Source organism: Dendrobates tinctorius, unplaced genomic scaffold (assembly GCF_039654945.1).
Source record: "Dendrobates tinctorius isolate UK_male_01 unplaced genomic scaffold, ASM3965494v1 ptg000251l, whole genome shotgun sequence".
NCBI classification, from domain to species: domain Eukaryota; kingdom Metazoa; phylum Chordata; class Amphibia; order Anura; family Dendrobatidae; genus Dendrobates; species Dendrobates tinctorius.
In genome coordinates this window covers 1,636,298-1,664,152 of record NW_027361918.1, presented here as the reverse complement: position 1 = coordinate 1,664,152, position 27,855 = coordinate 1,636,298, and the positions used below count along the sequence as shown (strand labels likewise).

The 27,855-nt window shown below is 47.1% G+C and overlaps 1 protein-coding gene across 7 annotated transcripts in view; it reads right to left on the bottom strand.

Moving 5' to 3' along the window:
* LOC141065421 (uncharacterized) overlaps window positions 1-27,855 on the bottom strand; it is a 212,419-nt gene that overhangs the window by 100,408 nt on the left and 84,156 nt on the right. For 2 of the 7 annotated variants that reach the window (XM_073557906.1, XM_073557907.1), the window contains 3 exons: window positions 26,083-26,222; window positions 21,634-21,810; window positions 19,093-19,548 (listed from right to left, as the gene is read on the bottom strand). In XM_073557906.1, coding sequence (XP_073414007.1) covers window positions 19,093-19,548; window positions 21,634-21,810; window positions 26,083-26,091 — 642 coding nt within the window. In that variant the 5' untranslated portion in view covers window positions 26,092-26,222. The remainder of the gene's footprint in view (window positions 1-19,092; window positions 19,549-21,633; window positions 21,811-26,082; window positions 26,223-27,855) is intronic. The other 5 variants (XM_073557905.1, XM_073557910.1, XM_073557908.1 and 2 more) reach the window with 4 other exon arrangements.

Genomic DNA, 27,855 nt, shown 5'->3' with positions numbered 1-27,855 from the left:
CAGCAGTCTCCTCTCATCACCCAGAATCCTCCAGTGTATACTGTATAATCTCCCAGCAGTCTCCTCTCATCACCCAGAATCCTCCAGTGTATACTGTATAATCTCCCAGCAATCTTCTCACATCACCCAGAATCCTCCACTGTATACTGTATAATCTCCCAGCAGTCTCCTCTCATCACCCAGAATCCTCCAGTGTATATTGTATAATCTCCCAGCAGTCTCCTCTCATCACCCAGAATCCTCCAGTGTATACTGTATAATCTCCCAGCAGTCTCCTCTCATCCCCCAGAATCCTCCAGTGTATACTGTATAATCTCCCAGCAGTCTCCTCTCATCACCCAGAATCCTCCAGTGTATACTGTAAAATCTCCCAGCAGTCTCCTCTCATCACCCAGAATCCTCCAGTGTATACTGTATAACCTCCCAGCAATCTCCTCTCCTCACATCACCCAGAATCCTCCAGTGTATACTGTATAACCTCCCAGCAATCTCCTCTCCTCACATCACCCAGAATCCTCCAGTGCATACTGTATAATCTCCCAGCAGTCTCCTCTCATCCCCCAGAATCCTCCAGTGTACACTGTATAATCTCCCAGCAGTCTCCTCTCATCACCCAGAATCCTCCAGTGTATACTGTATAATCTCCCAGCAGTCTCCTCTCATCACCCAGAATCCTCCAGTGTACACTGTATAATCTCCCAGCAGTCTCCTCTCATCACCCAGAATCCTCCAGTGTATACTGTATAATCTCCCAGCAGTCTCCTCTCATCACCCAGAATCCTCCAGTGTATACTGTATAATCTCCCAGCAATCTCCTCACATCACCCAGAATCCTCCAGCGTATACTGTATAATCTCCCAGCAGTCTCCTCTCATCACCCAGAATCCTCCAGTGTATACTGTATAATCTCCCAGCAGTCTCCTCTCATCACCCAGAATCCTCCAGTGTATATTGTATAATCTCCCAGCAATCTCCTCACATCACCCAGAATCCTCCAGTGTACACTGTATAATCTCCCAGCAGTCTCCTCTCATCACCCAGAATCCTCCAGTGTATACTGTATAATCTCCCAGCAGTCTCCTCTCATCACCCAGAATCCTCCAGTGTATACTGTATAATCTCCCAGCAATCTCCTCACATCACCCAGAATCCTCCAGTGTATACTGTATAATCTCCCAGCAGTCTCCTCTCATCCCCCAGAATCCTCCAGTGTATACTGTATAATCTCCCAGCAGTCTCCTCTCATCACCCAGAATCCTCCAGTGTATACTGTATAATCTCCCAGCAGTCTCCGCTCATAACCCAGAATCCTCCAGTGTAAACTGTATAATCTCCCAGCAGTCTCCTCACATCACCCAGAATCCTCCAGTGTATACTGTATAATCTCCCAGCAGTCTCCTCTCATCCCCCAGAATCCTCCAGTGTATACTGTATAATCTCCCAGCAATCTTCTCACATCACCCAGAATCCTGCAGTGTATACTGTATAATCTCCCAGCAGTCTCCTCTCATCACCCAGAATCCTCCAGTGTATACTGTATAATCTCCCAGCAATCTCCTCACATCACCCAGAATCCTCCAGTGTATACTGTATAATCTCCCAGCAGTCTCCTCTCATCCCCCAGAATCCTCCAGTGTATACTGTATAATCTCCCAGCAGTCTCCTCTCATCACCCAGAATCCTCCAGTGTATACTATAAAATCTCCCAGCAGTCTCCTCTCATCACCCAGAATCCTCCAGTGTATACTGTATAACCTCCCAGCAATCTCCTCTCCTCACATCACCCAGAATCCTCCAGTGCATACTGTATAATCTCCCAGCAGTCTCCTCTCATCCCCCAGAATCCTCCAGTGTACACTGTATAATCTCCCAGCAGTCTCCTCTCATCACCCAGAATCCTCCAGTGTATACTGTATAATCTCCCAGCAGTCTCCTCTCATCACCCAGAATCCTCCAGTGTACACTGTATAATCTCCCAGCAGTCTCCTCTCATCACCCAGAATCCTCCAGTGTATACTGTATAATCTCCCAGCAGTCTCCTCTCATCACCCAGAATCCTCCAGTGTATACTGTATAATCTCCCAGCTGTCTCCTCTCATCACCCAGAATCCTCCAGTGTATACTGTATAATCTCCCAGCAGTCTCCTCTCCTCACCCAGAATCCTCCAGTGTACACTGTATAATCTCCCAGCAGTCTCCTCTCATCACCCAGAATCCTCCAGTGTATACTGTATAATCTCCCAGCAGTCTCCTCTCCTCACCCAGAATCCTTCAGTGTATACTGTATAATCTCCCAGCAGTCTCCTCTCATCACCCAGAATCCTCCAGTGTACACTGTATAATCTCCCAGCAGTCTCCTCTCATCACCCAGAATCCTCCAGTGTACACTGTATAATCTCCCAGCAGTCTCCTCTCATCAACCAGAATCCTCCAGTGTATACTGTATAATCTCCTAGCAGTCTCCTCTCATCACCCAGAATCCTCCAGTGTATACTGTATAATCTTCCAGCAGTCTCCTCTCATCACACAGAATCCTCCAGTGTGTACTGTATAATCTCCCAGCAGTCTCCTCTCATCCCTCAGAATCCTCCAGTGTACACTGTATAATCTCCCAGCAGTCTCCTCTCATCACCCAGAATCCTCCAGTGTATACTGTATAATCTTCCAGCAGTCTCCTCTCATCACACAGAATCCTCCAGTGTACACTGTATAATCTCCCAGCAGTCTCCTCTCATCCCTCAGAATCCTCCAGTGTACACTGTATAATCTCCCAGCAGTCTCCTCTCATCACCCAGAATCCTCCAGTGTACACTGTATAATCTCCCAGCAGTCTCCTCTCATCACTCAGAATCCTCCAGTGTATACTGTATAATCTTCCAGCAGTCTCCTCTCATCACACAGAATCCTCCAGTGTATACTGTATAATCTCCTAGCAGTCTCCTCTCATCACCCAGAATCCTCCAGTGTATACTGTATAATCTTCCAGCAGTCTCCTCTCATCACACAGAATCCTCCAGTGTATACTGTATAATCTCCTAGCAGTCTCTTCTCATCACCCAGAATCCTCCAGTGTATACTGTATAATCTCCTAGCAGTCTCCTCTCATCACTCAGAATCCTCCAGTGTATACTGTATAATCTTCCAGCAGTCTCCTCTCATCACACAGAATCCTCCAGTGTATACTGTATAATCTCCTAGCAGTCTCCTCTCATCACTCAGAATCCTCCAGTGTATACTGTATAATCTTCCAGCAGTCTCCTCTCATCACACAGAATCCTCCAGTGTATACTGTATAATCTCCTAGCAGTCTCCTCTCATCACCCAGAATCCTCCAGTGTATACTGTATAATCTCCCAGCAGTCTCCTCTCATCCCTCAGAATCCTCCAGTGTACACTGTATAATCTCCTAGCAGTCTCCTCTCATCACCCAGAATCCTCCAGTGTATACTGTATAATCTCCTAGCAGTCTCCTCTCATCACCCAGAATCCTCCAGTGTATACTGTATAATCTCCTAGCAGTCTCCTCTCATCACCCAGAATCCCCCAGTGTATACTGTATAATCTCCTAGCAGTCTCCTCTCATCACCCAGAATCCTCCAGTGTATACTGTATAATCTCCCAGCAGTCTCCTCTCATCACCCAGAATCCTCCAGTTTATACTGTATAATCTCCCAGCAGTCTCCTCTCATCCCCCAGAATCCCCCAGTGTATACTGTATAATCTCCTAGCAGTCTCCTCTCATCACCCAGAATCCTCCAGTGTACACTGTATAATCTCCCAGCAGTCTCCTCTCATCACCCAGAATCCTCCAGTGTATACTGTATAATCTCCCAGCAGTCTCCTCTCATCACCCAGAATCCTCCAGTGTATAATGTATAATCTCCCAGCAGTCTCCTCTCATCACCCAGAATCCACCAGTGTACACTGTATAATTTCCCAGCAGTCTCCTCTCATCACCCAGAATCCACCAGTGTACACTGTATAATTTCCCAGCAGTCTCCTCTCATCACCCAGAATCCTCCAGTGTATACTGTATAATCTCCCAGCAGTCTCCTCTCATCACCCAGAATCCTCCAGTGTCCACTGTATAATCTCCCAGCAGTCTCCTCTCATCACCCAGAATCCTCCAGTGTATATTGTATAACCTCCCAGCAATCTCCTCACATCACCCAGAATCCTCCAGTGTATACTGTATAATCTCCCAACAGTCTCCTCTCATCACCCAGAATCCTCCAGTGTCCACTGTAAAATCTCCCAGCAGTCTCCTCTCATCACCCAGAATCCTCCAGTGTATACTGTATAACCTCCCAGCAATCTCCTCACATCACCCAGAATCCTCCAGTGTACACTGTATAATCTCCCAACAGTCTCCTCTCATCACCCAGAATCCTCCAGTGTATACTGTATAATCTCCCAGCAGTCTCCTCTCATCACCCAGAATCCTCCAGTGTATACTGAATAATCTCCCAGCAATCTCCTCACATCACCCAGAATCCTCCAGTGTATACTGTATAATCTCCCAGCAGTCTCCTCTGATCACCCAGAATCCTCCAGTATATACTGTATAATCTCCCAGCAATCTCCTCACATCACCCAGAATCCTCCAGTGTATACTGTATAATCTCCCAGCAGTCTCCTCTGATCACCCAGAATCCTCCAGTATATACTGTATAATCTCCCAGCAATCTCCTCACATCACCCAGAATCCTCCAGTGTACACTGTATAATCTCCCAGCAGTCTCCTCTCATCACCCAGAATCCTCCAGTGTATACTGTATAATCTCCCAGCAATCTCCTCACATCACCCAGAATCCTCCAGTGTATACTGTATAATCTCCCAGCAGTCTCCTCTCATCACCCAGAATCCTCCAGTGTACACTGTATAATCTCCCAGCAGTCTCCTCTCATCACCCAGAATCCTCCAGTGTATACTGTATAACCTCCCAGCAATCTCCTCACATCACCCAGAATCCTCCAGTGTACACTGTATAACCTCCCAGCAATCTCCTCACATCACCCAGAATCCTCCAGTGTATACTGTATAATCTCCCAACAGTCACCTCTCATCACTCAGAATCCTCCAGTGTATACTGTAAAATCTCCCAGCAGTCTCCTCTCATCACCCAGAATCCTCCAGTGTATACTGTATAACCTCCCAGCAATCTCCTCACATCACCCAGAATCCACCAGTGTACACTGTATAATCTCCCAACAGTCACCTCTCATCACTCAGAATCCTCCAGTGTATACTGTATAATCTCCCAGCAGTCTCCTCTCATCACCCAGAATCCTCCAGTGTATACTGAATAATCTCCCAGCAATCTCCTCACATCACCCAGAATCCTCCAGTGTATACTGTATAATCTCCCAGCAGTCTCCTCTGATCACCCAGAATCCTCCAGTGTATACTGTATAATCTCCCAGCAGTCTCCTCCCATCACCCAGAATCCTCCAGTGTATACTGTATAATCTCCCAGCAGTCTCCTCTGATCACCCAGAATCCTCCAGTATATACTGTATAATCTCCCAGCAGTCTCCTCTCATCACCCAGAATCCTCCAGTGTACACTGTATAATCTCCCAACAGTCACCTCTCATCACCCAGAATTCTCCAGTGTATACTGTATAACCTCCCAGCAGTCTCCTCTCATCACCCAGAATCCTCCAGTATATACTGTATAATCTCCCAGCAATCTCCTCACATCACCCAGAATCCTCCAGTGTACACTGTATAATCTCCCAACAGTCACCTCTCATCACCCAGAATCCTCCAGTGTATACTGTATAATCTCCCAGCAGTCTCCTCTCATCACCCAGAATCCTCCAGTGTATACTGTATAATCTCCCAGCAATCTCCTCACATCACCCAGAATCCTCCAGTATATACTGTATAATCTCCCAGCAATCTCCTCACATCACCCAGAATCCTCCAGTGTACACTGTATAATCTCCCAACAGTCACCTCTCATCACCCAGAATCCTCCAGTGTATACTGTATAATCTCCCAGCAGTCTCCTCTCATCACCCAGAATCCTCCAGTATATACTGTATAATCTCCCAGCAATCTCCTCACATCACCCAGAATCCTCCAGTGTACACTGTATAATCTCCCAACAGTCACCTCTCATCACCCAGAATCCTCCAGTGTATACTGTATAATCTCCCAGCAGTCTCCTCTCATCACCCAGAATCCTCCAGTGTACACTGTATAATCTCCCAGCAGTCTCCTCTCATCACCCAGAATCCTCCAGTGTATACTGTATAATCTCCCAGCAGTCTCCTCACATCACCCAGAATCCTCCAGTGTATAGTGTATAATCTCCAAGCAGTCTCCTCTCATCACCCAGAATCCTCCAGTGTATACTGTATAATCTCCCAGCAGTCTCCTCTCATCACCCAGAATCCTCCAGTGTACACTGTATAATCTCCCAGCAGTCTCCTCTCATCACCCAGAATCCTCCAGTGTATACTGTATAACCTCCCAGCAATCTCCTCACATCACCCAGAATCCTCCAGTGTACACTGTATAACCTCCCAGCAATCTCCTCACATCACCCAGAATCCTCCAGTGTATACTGTATAATCTCCCAACAGTCACCTCTCATCACTCAGAATCCTCCAGTGTATACTGTATAATCTCCCAGCAGTCACCTCTCATCACTCAGAATCCTCCAGTGTATACTGTATAATCTCCCAGCAGTCTCCTCTCATCACCCAGAATCCTCCAGTGTATACTGAATAATCTCCCAGCAATCTTCTCACATCACCCAGAATCCTCCAGTGTATACTGTATAATCTCCCAGCAGTCTCCTCTGATCACCCAGAATCCTCCAGTGTATACTGTATAATCTCCCAGCAGTCTCCTCTGATCACCCAGAATCCTCCAGTGTATACTGTATAATCTCCCAGCAGTCTCCTCTGATCACCCAGAATCCTCCAGTATATACTGTATAATCTCCCAGCAGTCTCCTCCCATCACCCAGAATCCTCCAGTGTATACTGTATAATCTCCCAGCAGTCTCCTCTGATCACCCAGAATCCTCCAGTATATACTGTATAATCTCCCAGCAGTCTCCTCTCATCACCCAGAATCCTCCAGTGTACACTGTATAATCTCCCAACAGTCACCTCTCATCACCCAGAATTCTCCAGTGTATACTGTATAACCTCCCAGCAGTCTCCTCTCATCACCCAGAATCCTCCAGTATATACTGTATAATCTCCCAGCAATCTCCTCACATCACCCAGAATCCTCCAGTGTACACTGTATAATCTCCCAACAGTCACCTCTCATCACCCAGAATCCTCCAGTGTATACTGTATAATCTCCCAGCAGTCTCCTCTCATCACCCAGAATCCTCCAGTGTATACTGTATAATCTCCCAGCAGTCTCCTCTCATCACCCAGAATCCTCCAGTGTATACTGTATAATCTCCCAGCAGTCTCCTCACATCACCCAGAATCCTCCAGTGTATAGTGTATAATCTCCAAGCAGTCTCCTCTCATCACCCAGAATCCTCCAGTGTACACTGTATAATCTCCCAGCAGTCTCCTCTCATCACCCAGAATCCTCCAGTGTATACTGTATAATCTCCCAGCAGTCTCCTCTCATCACCCAGAATCCTCCAGTGTACACTGTATAATCTCCCAGCAGTCTCCTCTCATCACCCAGAATCCTCCAGTGTATACTGTATAATCTCCCAGCAGTCTCCTCTCATCACCCAGAATCCTCCAGTGTATACTGTATAATCTCCCAGCAATCTCCTCACATCACCCAGAATCCTCCAGTGTATAGTGTATAATCTCCAAGCAGTCTCCTCTCATCACCCAGAATCCTCCAGTGTATACTGTATAATCTCCCAGCAGTCTCCTCTCATCCCCCAGAATCCTCCAGTGTACACTGTATAATCTTCCAGCAGTCTCCTCCCATCACCCAGAATCCTCCAGTGTATACTGTATAATCTCCCAGCAGTCTCCTCCCATCACCCAGAATCCTCCAGTGTATACTGTATAATCTCCCAGCAGTCTCCTCTCATCACCCAGAATCCTCCAGTGTATACTGTATAATCTCCCAGCAGTCTCCTCTCATCCCTCAGAATCCTCCAGTGTATACTGTATAATCTCCCAGCAGTCTCCTCTCATCACCCAGAATCCTCCAGTGTACACTGTATAATCTCCCAGCAGTCTCCTCTCATCCCCCAGAATCCTCCAGTGTATACTGTATAATCTCCCAGCAGTCTCCTCTCATCACCCAGAATCCTCCAGTGTACACTGTATAATCTCCCAGCAGTCTCCTCTCATCACCCAGAATCCTCCAGTGTATACTGTATAATCTCCCAGCAGTCTCCTCTCATCCCTCAGAATCCTCCAGTGTATACTGTATAATCTCCCAGCAGTCTCCTCTCATCCCCCAGAATCCTCCAGTGTATACTGTATAATCTCCCAGCAGTCTCCTCTCATCACCCAGAATCCTCCAGTGTACACTGTATAATCTCCCAGCAGTCTCCTCTCATCCCTCAGAATCCTCCAGTGTATACTGTATAATCTCCCAACAGTCTCCTCTCATCACCCAGAATCCTCCAGTGTATCGTGTATAATCTCCCAGCAGTCTCCTCTCATCACCCAGAATCCCCCAGTGTATACTGTATAATCTCCCAGCAGTCTCCTCTCATCACCCAGAATCCTCCAGTGTATACTGTAAAATCTCCCAGCAGTCTCCTCTCATCACCCAGAATCCTCCAGTGTATACTGTATAACCTCCCAGCAATCTCCTCTCCTCACATCACCCAGAATCCTCCAGTGCATACTGTATAATCTCCCAGCAGTCTCCTCTCATCCCCCAGAATCCTCCAGTGTACACTGTATAATCTCCCAGCAGTCTCCTCTCATCACCCAGAATCCTCCAGTGTATACTGTATAATCTCCCAGCAGTCTCCTCTCCTCACATCACCCAGAATCCTCCAGTGTACACTGTAAAATCTCCCAGCAGTCTCCTCTCATCACCCAGAATCCTCCAGTGTATACTGTATAACCTCCCAGCAATCTCCTCTCCTCACAAAACCCAGAATCCTCCAGTGCATACTGTATAATCTCCCAGCAGTCTCCTCTCATCCCCCAGAATCCTCCAGTGTACACTGTATAATCTCCCAGCAGTCTCCTCTCATCACCCAGAATCCTCCAGTGTATACTGTATAATCTCCCAGCAGTCTCCTCTCATCACCCAGAATCCTCCATTGTACACTGTATAATCTCCCAGCAGTCTCCTCTCATCACCCAGAATCCTCCAGTGTATACTGTATAATCTCCCAGCAGTCTCCTCTCATCACCCAGAATACTCCAGTGTATACTGTATAATCTCCCAGCAGTCTCCGCTCATAACCCAGAATCCTCCAGTGTATACTGTATAACCTCCCAGCAATCTCCTCTCCTCACATCACCCAGAATCCTCCAGTGTATACTGTATAATCTCCCAGCAGTCTCCTCTCATCACCCAGAATCCTCCAGTGTATAATGTATAATCTCCCAGCAATCTTCTCACATCACCCAGAATCCTCCAGTGTATACTGTATAATCTCCCAGCAGTCTCCTCTCATCACCCAGAATCCTCCAGTGTATACTGTATAATCTCCCAGCAGTCTCCTCTCATCACCCAGAATCCTCCAGTGTATACTGTATAATCTCCCAGCAATCTCCTCACATCACCCAGAATCCTCCAGTGTATACTGTATAATCTCCCAGCAGTCTCCTCTCATCCCCCAGAATCCTCTAGTGTATACTGTATAATCTCCCAGCAGTCTCCTCTCATCACCCAGAATCCTCCAGTGTATACTGTAAAATCTCCCAGCAGTCTCCTCTCATCACCCAGAATCCTCCAGTGTATACTGTATAACCTCCCAGCAATCTCCTCTCCTCACATCACCCAGAATCCTCCAGTGTATACTGTATAACCTCCCAGCAATCTCCTCTCCTCACATCACCCAGAATCCTCCAGTGCATACTGTATAATCTCCCAGCAGTCTCCTCTCATCCCCCAGAATCCTCCAGTGTACACTGTATAATCTCCCAGCAGTCTCCTCTCATCACCCAGAATCCTCCAGTGTATACTGTATAATCTCCCAGCAGTCTCCTCTCATCACCCAGAATCCTCCAGTGTACACTGTATAATCTCCCAGCAGTCTCCTCTCATCACCCAGAATCCTCCAGTGTATACTGTATAATCTCCCAGCAGTCTCCTCTCATCCCTCAGAATCCTCCAGTGTATACTGTATAATCTCCCAGCAGTCTCCTCTCATCACCCAGAATCCTCCAGTGTATACTGTATAATCTCCCAGCAGTCTCCTCTCATCCCTCAGAATCCTCCAGTGTACACTGTATAATCTCCCAGCAGTCTCCTCTCATCACCCAGAATCCTCCAGTGTATACTGTATAATCTCCTAGCAGTCTCCTCTCATCACCCAGAATCCTCCAGTGTATACTGTATAATCTCCCAGCAGTCTCCTCTCCTCACCCAGAATCCTCCAGTGTATACTATATAATCTCCCAGCAGTCTCCTCTCATCACCCAGAATCCTCCAGTGTATACTGTATAATCTTCCAGCAGTCTCCTCTCCTCACCCAGAATCCTCCAGTGTATACTATATAATCTCCCAGCAGTCTCCTCTCCTCACCCAGAATCCTCCAGTGTACACTGTATAATCTCCCAGCAGTCTCCTCTCATCACACAGAATCCTCCAGTGTATACTGTATAATCTCCCAGCAGTCTCCTCTCCTCACCCAGAATCCTCCAGTGTATACTATATAATCTCCCAGCAGTCTCCTCTCATCACCCAGAATCCTCCAGTGTATACTGTATAATCTTCCAGCAGTCTCCTCTCCTCACCCAGAATCCTCCAGTGTATACTATATAATCTCCCAGCAGTCTCCTCTCATCACCCAGAATCCTCCAGTGTATACTATATAATCTCCCAGCAGTCTCCTCTCATCACACAGAATCCTCCAGTGTATACTGTATAATCTCCCAGCAGTCTCCTCTCATCACCCAGAATCCTCCAGTGTATACTGTATAATCTCCCAGCAGTCTCCTCTCATCACCCAGAATCCCCCAGTGTATACTATATAATCTCCCAGCAGTCTCCTCTCATCACCCATAATCCTCCAGTGTATAATGTATAATCTCCCAGCAGTCTCCTCTCATCACACAGAATCCTCCAGTGTACACTGTATAATCTCCCAGCAGTCTCCTCTCATCACCCAGAATCCTCCAGTGTATACTGTATAATCTCCCAGCAGTCTCCTCTCATCACCCAGAATCCTCCAGTGTATACTGTATAATCTCCCAGCAGTCTCCTCTCATCACCCAGAATCCCCCATTGTATACTATATAATCTCCCAGCAGTCTCCTCTCATCACCCATAATCCTCCAGTGTATAATGTATAATCTCCCAGCAGTCTCCTCTCATCACACAGAATCCTCCAGTGTATACTGTATAATCTCCTAGCAGTCTCCTCTCATCACCCAGAATCCTCCAGTGTATACTGTATAATCTCCCAGCAGTCTCCTCTCATCACCCAGAATCCTCCAGTGTATACTGTATAATCTCCCAGCAGTCTCCTCTCCTCACCCAGAATCCTCCAGTGTATACTATATAATCTCCCAGCAGTCTCCTCTAATCACCCAGAATCCTCCAGTGTATAATGTATAATCTCCCAGAAGTCTCCTCTCATCACCCTGAATCCGCCAGTGTATACTGTATAACCTCCCAGCAGTCTCCTCTCATCACCCAGAATCCCCCAGTGTATAATCTCCCAGCAGTCTCCTCATCACCCAGAATCCTCCAGTGTATACTGTATAATCTCCCAGCAGTCTCCTCTCATCACCCAGAATCCTCCAGTGTATACTGTATAATCTCACAGCAGTCTCCTCTCCTCACCCAGAATCCTCCAGTGTATACTGTATAATCTCCCAGCAGTCTCCTCTCATCATCCAGAATCCTCCAGTGTATACTGTATAATCTCCCAGCAGTCTCCTCTCATCACCCAGAATCCTCCAGTGTATACTGTATAATCTCCCAGCAGTCTCCTCTCCTCACCCAGAATCCTCCAGTGTATACTGTATAATCTCCCAGCAGTCTCCTCTCCTCACCCAGAATCCTCCAGTGTATACTGTATAATCTCCCAGCAGTCTCCTCTCATCACCCTGAATCCGCCAGTGTATACTGTATAACCTCCCAGCAGTCTCCTCTCATCACCCAGATTCCCCCAGTGTATAATCTCCCAGCAGTCTCCTCTCATCACACAGAATCCTCCAGTGTACACTGTATAATCTCCCAGCAGTCTCCTCTCCTCACCCAGAATCCTCCAGAGTATACTGTATAATCTCCCAGCAGTCTCCTCTCATCACCCAGAATCCTCCAGTGTACACTGTATAATCTCCCAGCAGTCTCCTCTCATTACCCAGAATCCTCCAGTGTATACTGTATAATCTCACAGCAGTCTCCTCTCCTCACCCAGAATCCTCCAGTGTATACTGTATAATCTCCCAGCAGTCTCCTCTCATCACCCAGAATCCTCCAGTGTACACTGTATAATCTCGCAGCAGTCTCCTCTCCTCACCCAGAATCCTCCAGTGTATACTGTATAATCTCCCAGCAGTCTCCTCTCATCATCCAGAATCCTCCAGTGTATACTGTATAATCTCCCAGCAGTCTCCTCTCATCACCCAGAATCCTCCAGTGTATACTGTATAATCTCCCAGCAGTCTCCTCTCCTCACCCAGAATGCTCCAGTGTATACTGTATAATCTCCCAGCAGTCTCCTCTCATCACCCATAATCCTCCAGTGTATACTGTATAATCTCCCAGCAGTCTCCTCTCCTCACCCAGAATCCTCCAGTGTATACTGTAAAATCTCCCAGCAGTCTCCTCTCATCACCCAGAATCCGCCAGTGTATACTGTATAATCTCCCAGCAGTCTCCTCTCATCACCCAGAATCCCCCAGTGTATACTGTATAATCTCCCAGCAGTCTCCTCTCATCACCCAGAATCCTCCAGTGTATACTGTATAATCTCCCAGCAGTCTCCTCTCATCACACAGAATCCTCCAGTGTACACTGTATAATCTCCCAGCAGTCTCCTCTCCTCACCCAGAATCCTCCAGAGTATACTGTATAATCTCCCAGCAGTCTCCTCTCATCACCCAGAATCCTCCAGTGCACACTGTATAATCTCCCAGCAGTCTCCTCTCATTACCCAGAATCCTCCAGTGTATACTGTATAATCTCACAGCAGTCTCCTCTCCTCACCCAGAATCCTCCAGTGTATACTGTATAATCTCCCAGCAGTCTCCTCTCATCACCCAGAATCCTCCAGTGTACACTGTATAATCTCCCAGCAGTCTCCTCTCCTCACCCAGAATCCTCCAGTGTATACTGTATAATCTCCCAGCAGTCTCCTCTCATCATCCAGAATCCTCTAGTGTATACTGTATAATCTCCCAGCAGTCTCCTCTCATCACCCAGAATCCTCCAGTGTATACTGTATAATCTCCCAGCAGTCTCCTCTCCTCACCCAGAATCCTCCAGTGTATACTGTATAATCTCCCAGCAGTCTCCTCTCATCACCCATAATCCTCCAGTGTATACTGTATAATCTCCCAGCAGTCTCCTCTCCTCACCCAGAATCCTCCAGTGTATACTGTATAATCTCCCAGCAGTCTCCTCTCATCACCCAGAATCCTCCAGTGTATACTGTAAAATCTCCCAGCAGTCTCCTCTCATCACCCAGAATCCGCCAGTGTATACTGTATAATCTCCCAGCAGTCTCCTCTCATCACCCAGAATCCCCCAGTGTATACTGTATAATCTCCCAGCAGTCTCCTCTCATCACCCAGAATCCTCCAGTGTATACTGTATAATCTCCCAGCAGTCTCCACTCATCACCCAGAATCCTCCAGTGTATACTGTATAATCTCCCAGCAGTCTCCTCTCATCCCCCAGAATCCTCCAGTGTATACTGTATAATCTCCCAGCAGTCTCCTCTCCTCACCCAGAATCCTCCAGTGTATACTGTATAATCTCCCAGCAGTCTCCTCTCCTCACCCAGAATCCTCCAGTGTATACTGTATAATCTCCCAGCAGTCTCCTCTCATCACCCAGAATCCTCCAGTGTATACTGTATAATCTCCCAGCAGTCTCCTCTCATCACCCAGAATCCTCCAGTGTATACTGTATAATCTCCCAGCAGTCTCCTCTCATCACCCAGAATCCTCCAGTGTATACTGTATAATCTCCCAGCAGTCTCCACTCATCACCCAGAATCCTCCAGTGTATACTGTATAATCTCCCAGCAGTCTCGTCTCCTCACCCAGAATCCTCCAGTGTATACTGTATAATCTCCCAGCAGTCTCGTCTCCTCACCCAGAATCCTCCAGTGTATACTGTATAATCTCCCAGCAGTCTCCTCTCATCACTCAGAATCCTCCAGTGTATACTGTATAATCTCCCAGCAGTCTCCTCTCATCACCCAGAATCCTCCAGTGTACACTGTATAATCTCCCAGCAGTCTCCTCTCATCACCCAGAATCCTCCAGTGTATACTGTATAATCTCCCAGCAGTCTCCTCTCATCATCCAGAATCCTCCAGTGTACACTGTATAATCTCCCAGCAGTCTCCTCTCATCACCAAGAATCCTCCAGTGTACACTGTATAATCTCCCAGCAGTCTCCTCTCATCATCCAGAATCCTCCAGTGTACACTGTATAATCTCCCAGCAGTCTCCTCTCATCACCCAAAATCCTCCAGTGTATACTGTATAATCTCCCAGAAGTCTCCCCTCATCACCCAGAATCCTCCAGTGTATACTGTATAATCTCCCAGCAGTCTCCTCTCATCATCCAGAATCCTCCAGTGTATTCTGTATAATCTCCCAGCAGTCTCCTCTCATCATCCAGAATCCTCCAGTGTATTCTGTATAATCTCCCAGCAGTCTCCTCTCATCACCCAGAATCCTCCAGTGTATACTGTATAATCTCCCAGCAGTCTCCTCTCATCATCCAGAATCCTCCAGTGTATTCTGTATAATCTCCCAGCAGTCTCCTCTCATCATCCAGAATCCTCCAGTGTATTCTGTATAATCTCCCAGCAGTCTCCTCTCATCACCCAGAATCCTCCAGTGTATACTGTATAATCTCCCAACAGTCTCCTCTCATCATCCAGAATCCTCCAGTGTACACTGTATAATCTCCCAGCAGTCTCCTCTCATCACCCAGAATCCTCCAGTGTATTCTGTATAATCTCCCAGCAGTCTCCTCTCATCACCCAGAATCCTCCAGTGTATACTGTATAATCTCCCAGCAGTCTCCTCTCATCATTCAGAATCCTCCAGTGTATACTGTATAATCTCCCAGCAGTCTCCTCTCATCACCCAGAATCCTCCAGTGTATACTGTATAATCTCCCAGCAGTCTCCTCTCATCATCCAGAATCCTCCAGTGTATACTGTATAATCTCCCAACAGTCTCCTCTCATCATTCAGAATCCTCCAGTGTATTCTGTATAATCTCCCAGCAGTCTCCTCTCATCACCCAGAATCCTCCAGTGTATACTGTATAATCTCCCAGCAGTCTCCTCTCATCACCCAGAATCCTCCAGTGTATACTGTATAATCTCCCAGCAGTCTCCTCTCATCATCCAGAATCCTCCAGTGTATACTGTATAATCTCCCAGCAGTCTCCTCTCCTCACCCAGAATCCTCCAGTGTATACTGTATAATCTCCCAGCAGTCTCCTCGCATCACCCAGAATCCTCCAGTGTACACTGTATAATCTCCCAGCAGTCTCCTCTCATCACCCAGAATCCTCCAGTGTATACTTTATAATCTCCCAGCAGTCTCTTCTCATCACCCAGAATCCTCCAGTGTATACTGTATAATCTCCCAGCCCTCTCCTCTCATCACCCAGAATCCCTCAGTGTATACTGTATAATCTCCCAGCAGTCTCCTCTCATAACCCAGAATCCTCCAGTGTACACTGTATAATCTCCCAGCAGTCTCCTCTCATCACCCAGAATCCTCCAGTGTACACTGTATAATCTCCCAGCAGTCTCCTCTCATCACCCAGAATCCTCCAGTGTACACTGTATAATCTCCCAGCAGTCTCCTCTCATCACCCAGAATCCTCCAGTGTATACTGTATAATCTCCCAGCAGTCTCCTCTCATCACCCAGAATCCTCCAGTGTACACTGTATAATCTCCCAGCAGTCTCCTCTCATCACCCAGAATCCTCCAGTGTACACTGTATAATCTCCCAGCAGTCTCCTCTCATCACCCAGAATCCTCCAGTGTACACTGTATAATCTCCCAGCAGTCTCCTCTCATCACACAGAATCCCCCAGTGTATACTGTATAATCTCCCAGCAGTCTCCTCTCATCACCCAGAATCCTCCAGTGTATAATCTCCCAGCAGTCTCCTCTTATCACCCAGAATCCTCCAGTGTATACTGTATAATCTCCCAGCAGTCTCCTCTCAGCACCCAGAATCCTCCAGTGTACACTGTATAATCTCCCAGCAGTCTCCTCTCATCACCCAGAATCCTCCAGTGTATACTGTATAATCTCCCAGCAGTCTCCTCTCATCACCCAGATTCCTCCAGTGTATACTGTATAATCTCCCAGCAGTCTCCTCTCAGCACCCAGAATCCTCCAGTGTATACTGTATAATCTCCCAGCAGTCTCCTCTCATCACCCAGAATCCTCCAGTGTACACTGTATTATCTCCCAGCAGTCTCCTCTCATCACCCAGAATCCTCCAGTGTATACTGTATTATCTCCCAGCAGTCTCCTCTCCTCTCATCACCCAGAATCCTCCAGTGTATACTGTATAATCTCCCAGCAGTCTCCTCTCATCACCCAGAATCCTCCAGTGTATACTGTATAATCTCCCAGCAGTCTCCTCTCATCACCCAGAATCCTCCAGTGTATACTGTATAATCTCCCAGCAGTCTCCTCTCATCACGCAGAATCCTCCAGTGTATACTGTATAATCTCCCAGCAGTCACCTCTCATCACCCAGAATCCTCCAGTGTATACTGTATAATCTCCCAGCAGTCTCCTCTCATCACCCAGAATCCTCCAGTGTATACTGTATAATCTCCCAGCAGTCTCCTCTCATCACCCAGAATCCTCCAGTGTATACTGTATAATCTCCCAGCAGTCTCCTCTCATCACGCAGAATCCTCCAGTGTATACTGTGTAATCTCCCAGCAGTCTCCTCTCATCACCCAGAATCCTCCAGTGTATACTGTATAATCTCCCAGCAGTCTCCTCTCATCACCCAGAATCCTCCAGTGTATACTGTATAATCTCCCAGCAGTCTCCTCTCATCACCCAGAATCCTCCAGTGTATACTGTATAATCTCCCAGCAGTCACCTCTCATCACCCAGAATCCTCCAGTGTATACTGTATAATGTCCCAGCAATCTCCTCTCATCACCCAGAATCCTCCAGTGTATACTGTATAATCTCCCAGCAGTCTCCTCTCATCACCCAGAATCCTCCAGTGTATACTGTATAATCTCCCAGCAGTCTCCTCTCATCACCCAGAATCCTCCAGTGTACACTGTATAATCTCCCAGCAGTCACCTCTCATCACCCAGAATCCTCCAGTGTATACTGTATAATCTCCCAGCAGTCTCCTCTCATCACCCAGAATCCTCCAGTGTATACTGTATAATCTCCCAGCAGTCACCTCTCATCACCCAGAATCCTCCAGTGTATACTGTATAATCTCCCAGCAGTCACCTCTCATCACCCAGAATCCTCCAGTGTATACTGTATAATCTCCCAGCAGTCTCCTCTCATCACCCAGAATCCCCCAGTGTATACTGTATAATCTCCCAGCAGTCTCCTCTCATCACCCAGAATCCTCCAGTGTATACTGTATAATCTCCCAGCAGTCTCCTCTCATCACCCAGAATCCTCCAGTGTATACTGTATAATCTCCCAGCAGTCTCCTCTCATCACCCAGAATCCTCCAGTGTATACTGTATAATCTCACAGCAGTCTCCTCTCATCACCCAGAATCCTCCAGTGTATAGTGTATAATCTCCCAGCAGTCTCCTCTCATCACGCAGAATCCTCCAGTGTATACTGTATAATCTCCCAGCTGTCTCCTCTCATCACCCAGAATCCTCCAGTGTATAGTGTATAATCTCCCAGCAGTCTCCTCTCATCCCCCAGAATCCTCCAGTGTATACTGTATAATCTCCCAGCAGTCTCCTCTCATCACCCAGAATCCTCCAGTGTATACTGTATAATCTCCCAGCAGTCTCCTCATCACCCAGAATCCTCCAGTGTACACTGTATAATCTCCCAGCAGTCTCCTCTCATCACCCAGAATCCTCCAGTGTACACTGTATAATCTCCCAGCAGTCTCCTCTCATCACCCAGAATCCTCCAGTGTACACTGTATAATCTCCCAGCAGTCTCCTCTCATCACCCAGAATCCTCCAGTGTATACTGTATAATCTCCCAGCAGTCTCCTCTCATCACCCAGAATCCTCCAGTGTATACTGTATAATCTCCCAGCAGTCTCCTCTCATCACGCAGAATCCCCCAGTGTATACTGTATAATCTCCCAGCAGTCTCCTCTCATCACCCAGAATCCTCCAGTGTATAGTGTATAATCTCCCAGCAGTCTCCTCTCATCCCCCAGAATCCTCCAGTGTATACTGTATAATCTCCCAGCAGTCTCTTCTCCCAGAATCCCCCAGTATAATCTCCCAGCAGTCTCCTCTCATCACCCAGAATCCTCCAGTGTATACTGTATAATCTCCCAGCAGTCTCCTCTCATCACCCAGAATCCTCCAGTGTATACTGTATAATCTCCCAGCAGTCTCCTCTCATCACGCAGAATCCCCCAGTGTATACTGTATAATCTCCCAGCAGTCTCCTCTCATCACCCAGAATCCTCCAGTGTATAGTGTATAATCTCCCAGCAGTCTCCTCTCATCACCCAGAATCCCCCAGTGTACACTGTATAATCTCCCAGCAGTCTCCTCTCATCTCCCAGAATCCACCAGTGTAGTCTCCCAGCAGTCACCTCTCCGGTCAGCAGCTCGGTGATCTTGTTGGCCAGTTCTAGGACCTTCTTCTCTGGTGTCGGGCAGTGCAGGGGTTCTGTGATGGGGCTCTGGATCTTGCTCCGCCCTCTGGACATACAGGGGGTCACAGGGTCCCCGGACGTCTTCTTCACCACCGTGTGCTCCTGTGTACAGTGACAGACGCCGATCACCACAGATTCTATCCATCTTTTCAGTCCTGTTCTATTAATAGAGATCAGAGTGATCTCATGGGAGACTCTCACCTTTCCCTTTAACAAGTCGATTATCTCCAGGGCGAGGAGTAATACTCTTGCCGTCATGTTGCTTTTGTCCTGGTCGATCCTCGTTGGGTCATTTTTCCTCCTGACGTCCTGGTCCTGATCCTTCTGTCCTTCCATGTACTCCCACTCCTCCATGGAGAAATAGACAGCGGCATCCTGACACCTGACAGGAACCTGACAGACAGACAGTTAGGTGCAGAAATCATTGGCCAGGGACGAGTCCTCGTGATTTCAGCTCTGCAGGCCGCTAGTTTGCAATTTTGAATGTAAAATGAAACAACTGAGATGTAATTGAAGTGGAGAATTTTATTTAAATGGGTTGAACAAAAATCTCCTGTAAAACATTTTGGAATTGCAGCCATCATTCTACAAATCCTCCTCATTTCAGGGGCTGAGAAGTAATTGGAAAAATTAACTTTATCATAAAGAAAATGTTCATTTTTTAATACTTTGTACATACTGTAATTCTTTGCGGCAATGACAACCTGAAGTCTGGAGGCCATGGTCATCATCCTCCTCACTGGTCTCCTCCTGTGTGAGGCTTTGCAGCAATGACGGCCTGAAGTCTGGAGGCCATGGACATCATCCTCCTCACTGGTCTCCTCCTGTGTGAGGCTTTGCAGCAATGACGGCCTGAAGTCTGGAGGCCATGGACATCATCCTCCTCACTGGTCTCCTCCTGTGTGAGGCTTTGCAGCAATGACGGCCTGAAGTCTGGAGGCCATGGACGTCATCATCCTCACTGGTCTCCTCCTGTGTGAGGCTTTGCAACAATGATGGCCTGAAGTCTGGAGGCCATGGACATCATCCTCCTCACTGGTCTCCTCCTGTGTGAGGCTTTGCAGCAATGACGGCCTGAAGTCTGGAGGCCATGGACATCATCCTCCTCACTGGTCTCCTCCTGTGTGAGGCTTTGCAGCAATGACGGCCTGAAGTCTGGAGGCCATGGACATCATCATCCTCACTGGTCTCCTCCTGTGTGAGGCTTTGCATCAATGACGGCCTGAAGTCTGGAGGCCATGGACATCATCATCCTCACTGGTCTCCTCCTGTGTGAGGCTTTGCCGCCTTTCCTGCAGAGACTTCAGTTGTCGCTTGTTTGTGGCTCTTTCTGCCTTCAGTTTTTTTTAAGCCTGTGAAATGCGGCTCGATGGGTTGAGATCTGGTGATGACTCGGCCACTGGAGAATATTTCACTTCTTTTTTTGCAGGATGTTTTGGGTCATTGTCCATCTGTCCTGTGAAGCGTCGTCCAATCAACCTTGCTGCATTTCACTGAATCTGAGCAGAAAGTGTCTCCCGTACACAGAATTAATATGTCTGCTTCTGCATACAGTCATGATTACCACTAGAGACCCGGGGCCATTGGAAGCCATGAATGCCCGCACCATCATGTGTTACAGAGGATGTGCCGAGGATCGGGAGCCGCACAAAGCCTTCTCCCCACTTTCTTATTCCCATCATTCTGAGACAGGTTAATCTTAGTTTTTCTTTTCCAGAACTGACTGTTTCTTCAGATGTTTTTGGCAAAGTCTAACCTGTCCTTTCTATTTTCAAGCTGATCAATAGGTTGCGCCATTGGTATTAGCTCTCATGAAGTCTTCTCTTTATTGCAGACTTAAGATACTGAGAAACCTTCTTCCTGGAGAGTGTTCTTCACTTGGGGGAATGTTGTGATAGGGCTTTACTTCACTGTGTGAAAGATTCTGCCATCATCCATCACTGTTGTTTTCCGTGTATTTCCAAGCCTTTTTGACTTGCGGAGCTCAAAAATGCGCTTTTTTTTTTTTACAGAATCTTCTGCTATCAAACTTAATTCTTTTTTTCCACTTAATGATTGTTTGTTTCACTTATATTTATAGCTCCTTTGACCGCATGTTGTGGGTTCACAGCAAAAGCTTCCAAATGGATATGCCACACCTGGAATCAGCTCCAGACTTTTTACCTGCTTATCTTATGATGAATTAATGAGGGAAGAGCCCATGCAGCACATTAAAGAGTTTTTAAGATAACTGTCCAATTACTTTTGAAAAAGAGGTCACTACATATCAAAGAGCTGTAATTCCTAAACCCTTCCTACAATTAGGATGGGAATCCCTTCAAATTAAAGCTGAGATTCGGCACTGTTAGCTGAGATTATATAACTGTATCTTGTAAATGTCAAAACTTGTGTCTTTGTCCAAATAATTCTGGACCTAACTGTATACTACCACTACCCAGAATCCTCCAGTGTATTACTGTAGAATTTCCCAGCAGTCACCTCTCCAGTCAGCAGCTCTGTGATCTCGGTGGTGAGATCTAGGATCTTCTTCTCAGGCATCGGGGAGTGTGGGGCTTCTGTGATGGGGCTCTCATTACTGCTTCCTCCTCCGGATACATGGAGATGGATGATGGGAGTCACACAGTCACCTGATGTCTTCTTCTCTATTGTGTAATCCTGTATAAGGAGAGATGCTGATGAATATTACACATAAAAAAATAAGAGTGTCACAGAGAATATGAAGATCTCTGACATATAACATGAACTGAATACATTTTGGATTTCATTGAAAGAGCTGGAACATTACAAGTTTTGTATTGTCTATCACATCTAAACATGATGGAGTTCCATGTACCTGCTACGGCTATCGGTGAGCTGGCTTTGCCTTTTGTAATGAAATAAGGTATAGTTGGGAAGTGACCAATCTAAATATAATTTCTTTTGAAGTCAAGACACCCTAGTGGGGACAGGTAATTAAGACAGAAAAGATTTTTTCAGAGGGTTGGATAGCGAAAGGTACATTTGTCTACACATAGAAAGGGTAATGGAAGAGAATTTTGCCTCCATAAAATACATCCTGAATTGAAATGATACTTTTCTTTCCTTCAAGGAAAATGCTATACATTTACATCAGATTTTATGTCGGCTAAAGAAGATTATGAATATTGGAGTTTGAATAGATGGGAGAGTGATGGAACAAATATTCTCGACTTCAGGGCTAATCCGGGAAGAATATGTATATTTTATCATAACTTTAACACCTGCCTACAAGCCCCAAATCAATAGTGGGTGTCACGGATGTGGTTTGTGGAACCACTGTGCCACAAACCGTGGAGAGCCTGGAGGGGCATGACTAAGCAAACACCTGACTGTTCACTAGAGCCTCTGATGATGAAGTTAGACTTGGCTCCCGATAAACTCCAGGTGCCATTCCAGGACAGACCAACGGACGCGCAGCAGCTGGACCCAGAAGAAAAGACTGGATGGAGCAGCAGGCAGAGCTTGTATTAGAGTGCAGCTGACCAAGTTCATATCCAAGTGCAGCAGGCAGGAATTACACTACAGTCATGGCCAAAAGTTTAGAGAATGACACAAATATTATATTTTCACATGATCTGCTGGCCTCTGGTTTTTATGTGTGTTTGTCAGATGTTTTTATCACATACAGAAATATAATTGCAATCATATTATGAGTAACAAAAGGTTATATTGACAGTTAGAATGAGTTAATGCAGCAAGTCAATATTTGCAGTGTTGACCCTTCTTCTTCAGGACCTCAGCAATTCTCCCTGGCATGCTCTCAATCAACTTCTGGATCAAATCCTGACTGATAGCAGTCCATTCTTGCAAAATCAATGCTTTTATTTTGTCTGAATTTGAAGGTTTTTGTTTGTCCACCCGTCTCTTGATGATTGACCACAAGTTCTCAATGGGATTAAGATCTGAGGAGTTTCCAGGCCATGGTCCCAAAATCTCTATGTTTTGTTCCCTGAGCCATTAAGTTATCACCTTTGCTTTATGGTAAGCTGCTCCATCATGTTGAAAAAGGCATTGTTGATTGCCAAACTGCTCTTGGACGGATGGGAGAAGTTGCTCTTGGAGGACATTCTGGTACCATTCTTTATTCATGGCTGTGTTTTTAGGCAAGACTGAGAGAGAGCCCATTCCCTTGGCTGAGAAGCAACCCCACACATGAATGGTTTCGGGATGCTTGACAGTTGGCATGAGACAAGACTGGTGGTAGCGATCACCTGGTCTTCTCCGAATAAGCAGTTTGCCAGATGTCCCAAACAATCGAAAAGGGGATTCATCAGAGAAAATGACTTTACCCCAGTCCTCAGCAGTCCACTCCCTGTACCTCTTGCAGAATATCAGTCTGTCCATGATGTTTTTTCTGGGGAGAAGTGGCTTCTTTGCTGCCCTCCTTGAGACCAGGCCTTGCTCCAAGAGTCTCCGCCTCACAGTGCGTGCAGATGCACTCACACCTGCCTGCTGCCATTCCTGAGCAAGCACTGCACTGCTGGTAACCCGATCCCGCAGCTGAAACACTTTTAAGAGACGGTCCTGGCGCTTGCTGCTCTTTCTTGGGCGCCTTGGAGCCTTTTTGGCAACAAGGGATCCTCTCTCCTTGAAGTTCTTGATGATGCGATAGATTGTTGACTGAGGTGCAATCTTTCTAGCTGCGATACTCTTCCCTGTTAGGCCATTTTTGTGCAGTGCAATGATGACTGCACATGTTTCTTTAGAGATAACCATGGTTAACAGAAGAGAAACAATGATGCCAAGCACCAGCCTCCTTTTAAAGTGTCCAGTGGTGTCATTCTTACTTAACCATGACAGATTGATCTCCAGCCCTGTCCTCATCAACACCCACACCTGTGTTAATGGAGCAATCACTGAAACGATGTTAGCTGGTCCTTTTAAGGCAGGGCTGCAATGATGTTGAAATGTGTTTTGGGGGATAAAGTTAATTTTCTAGGCAAATATTGACTTTGCAAGTAATTGCTGTTAAGCTGATCACTCTTTATAACATTCTGGAGTATATGCAAATTGCCATTAGAAAAAATGAAGTAGTAGACTTTGTAAAAATTAATATTTGTGTCATTCTCAAAACTTTTGGCCATGACTGGTAGAGTGCAGCAAGCGGGATTTGGATCTGGGTGCAGCAAGCAGGATTTGCATCTGAGTTCAGCAAGCAGGATTTGCATCTGAGTACAATAGGCAGGATTACATCTGAGTGCAACAAACAGGACTTGCACTGGTATGCGACCTTACACAATATAGACTGTAAACATGAAGGTGGCTCAGGCAACTCCCACTGGGGAGGAAGCAATAAATACATGATTTCCCACAGCCATTGGCTGGGGAGGAAATAGCAAGTGCACGCGTTGACCCTTTAAGAGGGCAGGAGCGCATGCGCGCTGTCACGCTCGCGCCTAGGCTAATTGGCGTGAGCCGGGGGGTTGTGGCCCCACTGTGCCACAGACCAGACTACCCTGGAAGGGGCGTGACTACGGCAGCTACCTCGGTCTTCACTGGAGCCTCTGATGGTGAGGTCAGGCTTGTGCGGCAGGTAGCTGCCGGGTGCCACTTCAGGGTGGTGTCTGGCTGTGGCTGCTGATCCCACTCGGGAACAGGACACCTGGACAGTTGCGAGTGACAAGCAGGCTGAGACACAGGGCAAGCGGGCACGGCTTGAGACACAGGGCAGGCGGGCACGGCTTGAGACACAGGGCAGGCGGGCACGGCTTGAGACACAGGGCAGGCAGGCATGGCTTGAGACACAGGGCAAGCAGGCACAACTTGAGACACAGGGCAGGTAGATGTGGTGTGCGACGGAACAGGTAGGGTCCTGTTCACACAGCAGGAGTGGGTACTGACTGAAAGGAATGGAATATGGAGGAACAGGTAGGGTCCTGTTCAAATAGGAGGTGCAGGTACGGGTACGGATAGGAGAGAGTGGAATATGACAAAAGCAGGAGTGTGGAGTAGGCGGAGCTTGCAAGAGTGCTAGGTAGGCGGAGCTTGCAAGAGTGCAAGGTACAGACAGGGAGGACACAGGGAAAGACACAGCAAGGAAAGGAACCACAGACAAGGAGACAGACAGAGGTAAGACAGAGTTCAGACAGAGACACAGTGCAAGACAAGGTACAGGGACCGAAGGATACAGCGACCAGGATATTCTGCCTCCTGGAGCGCAAGCAAAGAAGTACCAGGCAAGTACTCAGACAAAGCTAGGACAAGACAGGGACCAGGATATAAGCCTCCTGGCGGGCACTCAGAGTGTACTAGAAATGCTAGGAGTAAAGCCTCTCAAGGAAGGCAAGACAAAGGACAGGGCCTGGCCTCCTCAGTAGCAAGGCGCTAACTGAGTATAGACATTACACAGGCAAAGGTTAGTGGGTGTGGCGCCCCTATATAGTAAAGGGCTCCAGGTGATTGGTCGGGGACAGATTAGACCGCTGCACCCTGACTGCATAAGAAGCAGAGAGTTCAGGCACCGCCCCCCTATACACACAGTCAGGAAACATGGAGAGCAAGCAAGAAAACAAGAGGCGTAGCTCATGGAGCTGGCAGCAGACAGAAATCACCGCATGACCTGGAGCAGTGAGTAAGTTGGTGTGCGGGGATGGGAGGCCATGCAGTGATGCCAGCAGGGTTGTTACACGCGCATGTCCTAAGGACATGGCTAGAGGAACGACTGGAAGCATGCAGAGCATGGGGAAGGGAAGAACTGTGTGCAGCATGGGTGAGTGAAGAGACACTGTTTGTCAGAGCAGGGATCCAGCATGGTGCTAACAGTAACCCTCCTTTACGCCCCCTCCTCTTCAGGCCATCAAGGAAGTTCCGGAGAAGAGTCGGAGCGTGAATATTCTCCTTAGGCTCTCAGGATCTTTCTTTGGGACCAAATCCTTTCCAGTCGACCAGAAAAAAGATCTTGCCTCTCACCCATTTCATGGCCAAGATGTTCTCCACTTCAAAAACATCATCTGAGGTAGTTGGCACAGGTTTGGTACTGGGATCCTTGAAGAAGGGGCTCAGGATGACCGGCTTCAGCAGAGATACAGTACATGGAGAGCATTCAGAATCTGTAATTAAGAAGGCAACTTCAGTTTATAGGAAACCTCATTGATACGCTTCAGCACCGCGAATGGCCCGATAAAATGAGGACACAACTTGTAAGAGGGAATCTTCAGCCGGACGTACCTGGACGAGAGCCACACCTTGTTAACAGGGCAGAAGCAAGGAGGATCCAGACACTTTTTATCTAAATGTTTATTCATACGGGGGAGGAGGCTTCTAAAGTGGCTTTGGTATCCTTCCAAAACTTAACAAAATCCTTGGAAAGGACATCTGCCGCAGGAACATCAGAAGGCACCGTCACCGGAAGTGGAACCTCAGGTTGCTGACCAAACTGTTATGAAAGAGTCACCGTAGGAGGCAAAAGCAGAAATACAAGCTAAGTCCAGAAAACCAGAGTAGGCAACTATCAGATTGCAGACCCCTGAACCTATCAACAACAACTAGCAGTAGCCGTTGGGGGTTCCTACGATGCCCTAGACCCCTCGATCACAGCCGGAGAAATACATAGGCCTAAAGAAAGAAAGGGGAAATCTAAACTGCCCCAGAGCAGACCCCAAAGCAATAGACAGCCCCCAACATATAATGACGGTGAAGCAAGATGAAAATACTAACACAGACAGAAAGATAGACTGAGCAAAGACGGGGCCCCAAAACTACCTAGATAGGAAAGGACAGGAAGGCTGCTGTCTGCAATCTGCCAAAACCCTATCAAAGACATAAGCCAACCAGCTGATATGAAAAAGGCCCTGAAGCAGCTAGGCTTCAAAAACTGAATCAGCACTCAGGTATTTTCAGAAGACAGAGCTAAATTAATTCAGCACACCCCAGCAGGGAATGGCAGAAATCCAGAAAAACAAAGCAAAAACAAAGTCAAAGCACAAAAGCAAAAGGCCGAGCAGCAAACTTAGCTTTGGAGGAGCAGGAATTCAGACTGGTCTCCAAGGATCCCACAGAGAAATCACCCGCAGGGCAGAAGGTCGTCGGCAGCATTATATCCAGTCCGTAACTCCACTCAGCCAGTCACAATCATCAGCCTCAGGTGTTTGACAATCAGGCTCACTACCTTTCTTTACCAGAAGAGGGAGTTCCTCGGGCCTCAGTAATGAAGGGGAAAATGAACTCACAAAAGTACCTCCCCCTTGAGGAGGGGTCACCGAACCCTCAACTATGCCACCAGGGCGATCAGGGTGAGCCCGATGAAAGGCACGCACCAATAGTTTGGCATGAATATCAGAGGCGGAGACCCAGGAATTATCCTCCTGACCATAACCCTTCCACTTAACCAAATACTGGAGTCTCCGTCTAGCCAGATGGGAATCCAGTACTTTCTCTACCTCATACTCCATGTTACCTTCAACCAATACAGGGTCTGGAGGTGCCACCCCCGGAACAACAGGTTCAACAAACCTCTTCAACAAAGATTTATGGAACACATTATGGATTTTAAATGTGACAGGAAGAGCCAAACGAAAAGAGACCGGATTAATAATCTCCAAAATCTTGTAAGGTCCAATAAATCTAGGCTTAACTTAGGAGAAGCCACCTTCATAGTAATATTTTTTGATGATAACCACACCATATCACCAACCTTAAACTGGGGACCAATGGTCCTATGTCGGTTGGAAAACCGCTGGGCCT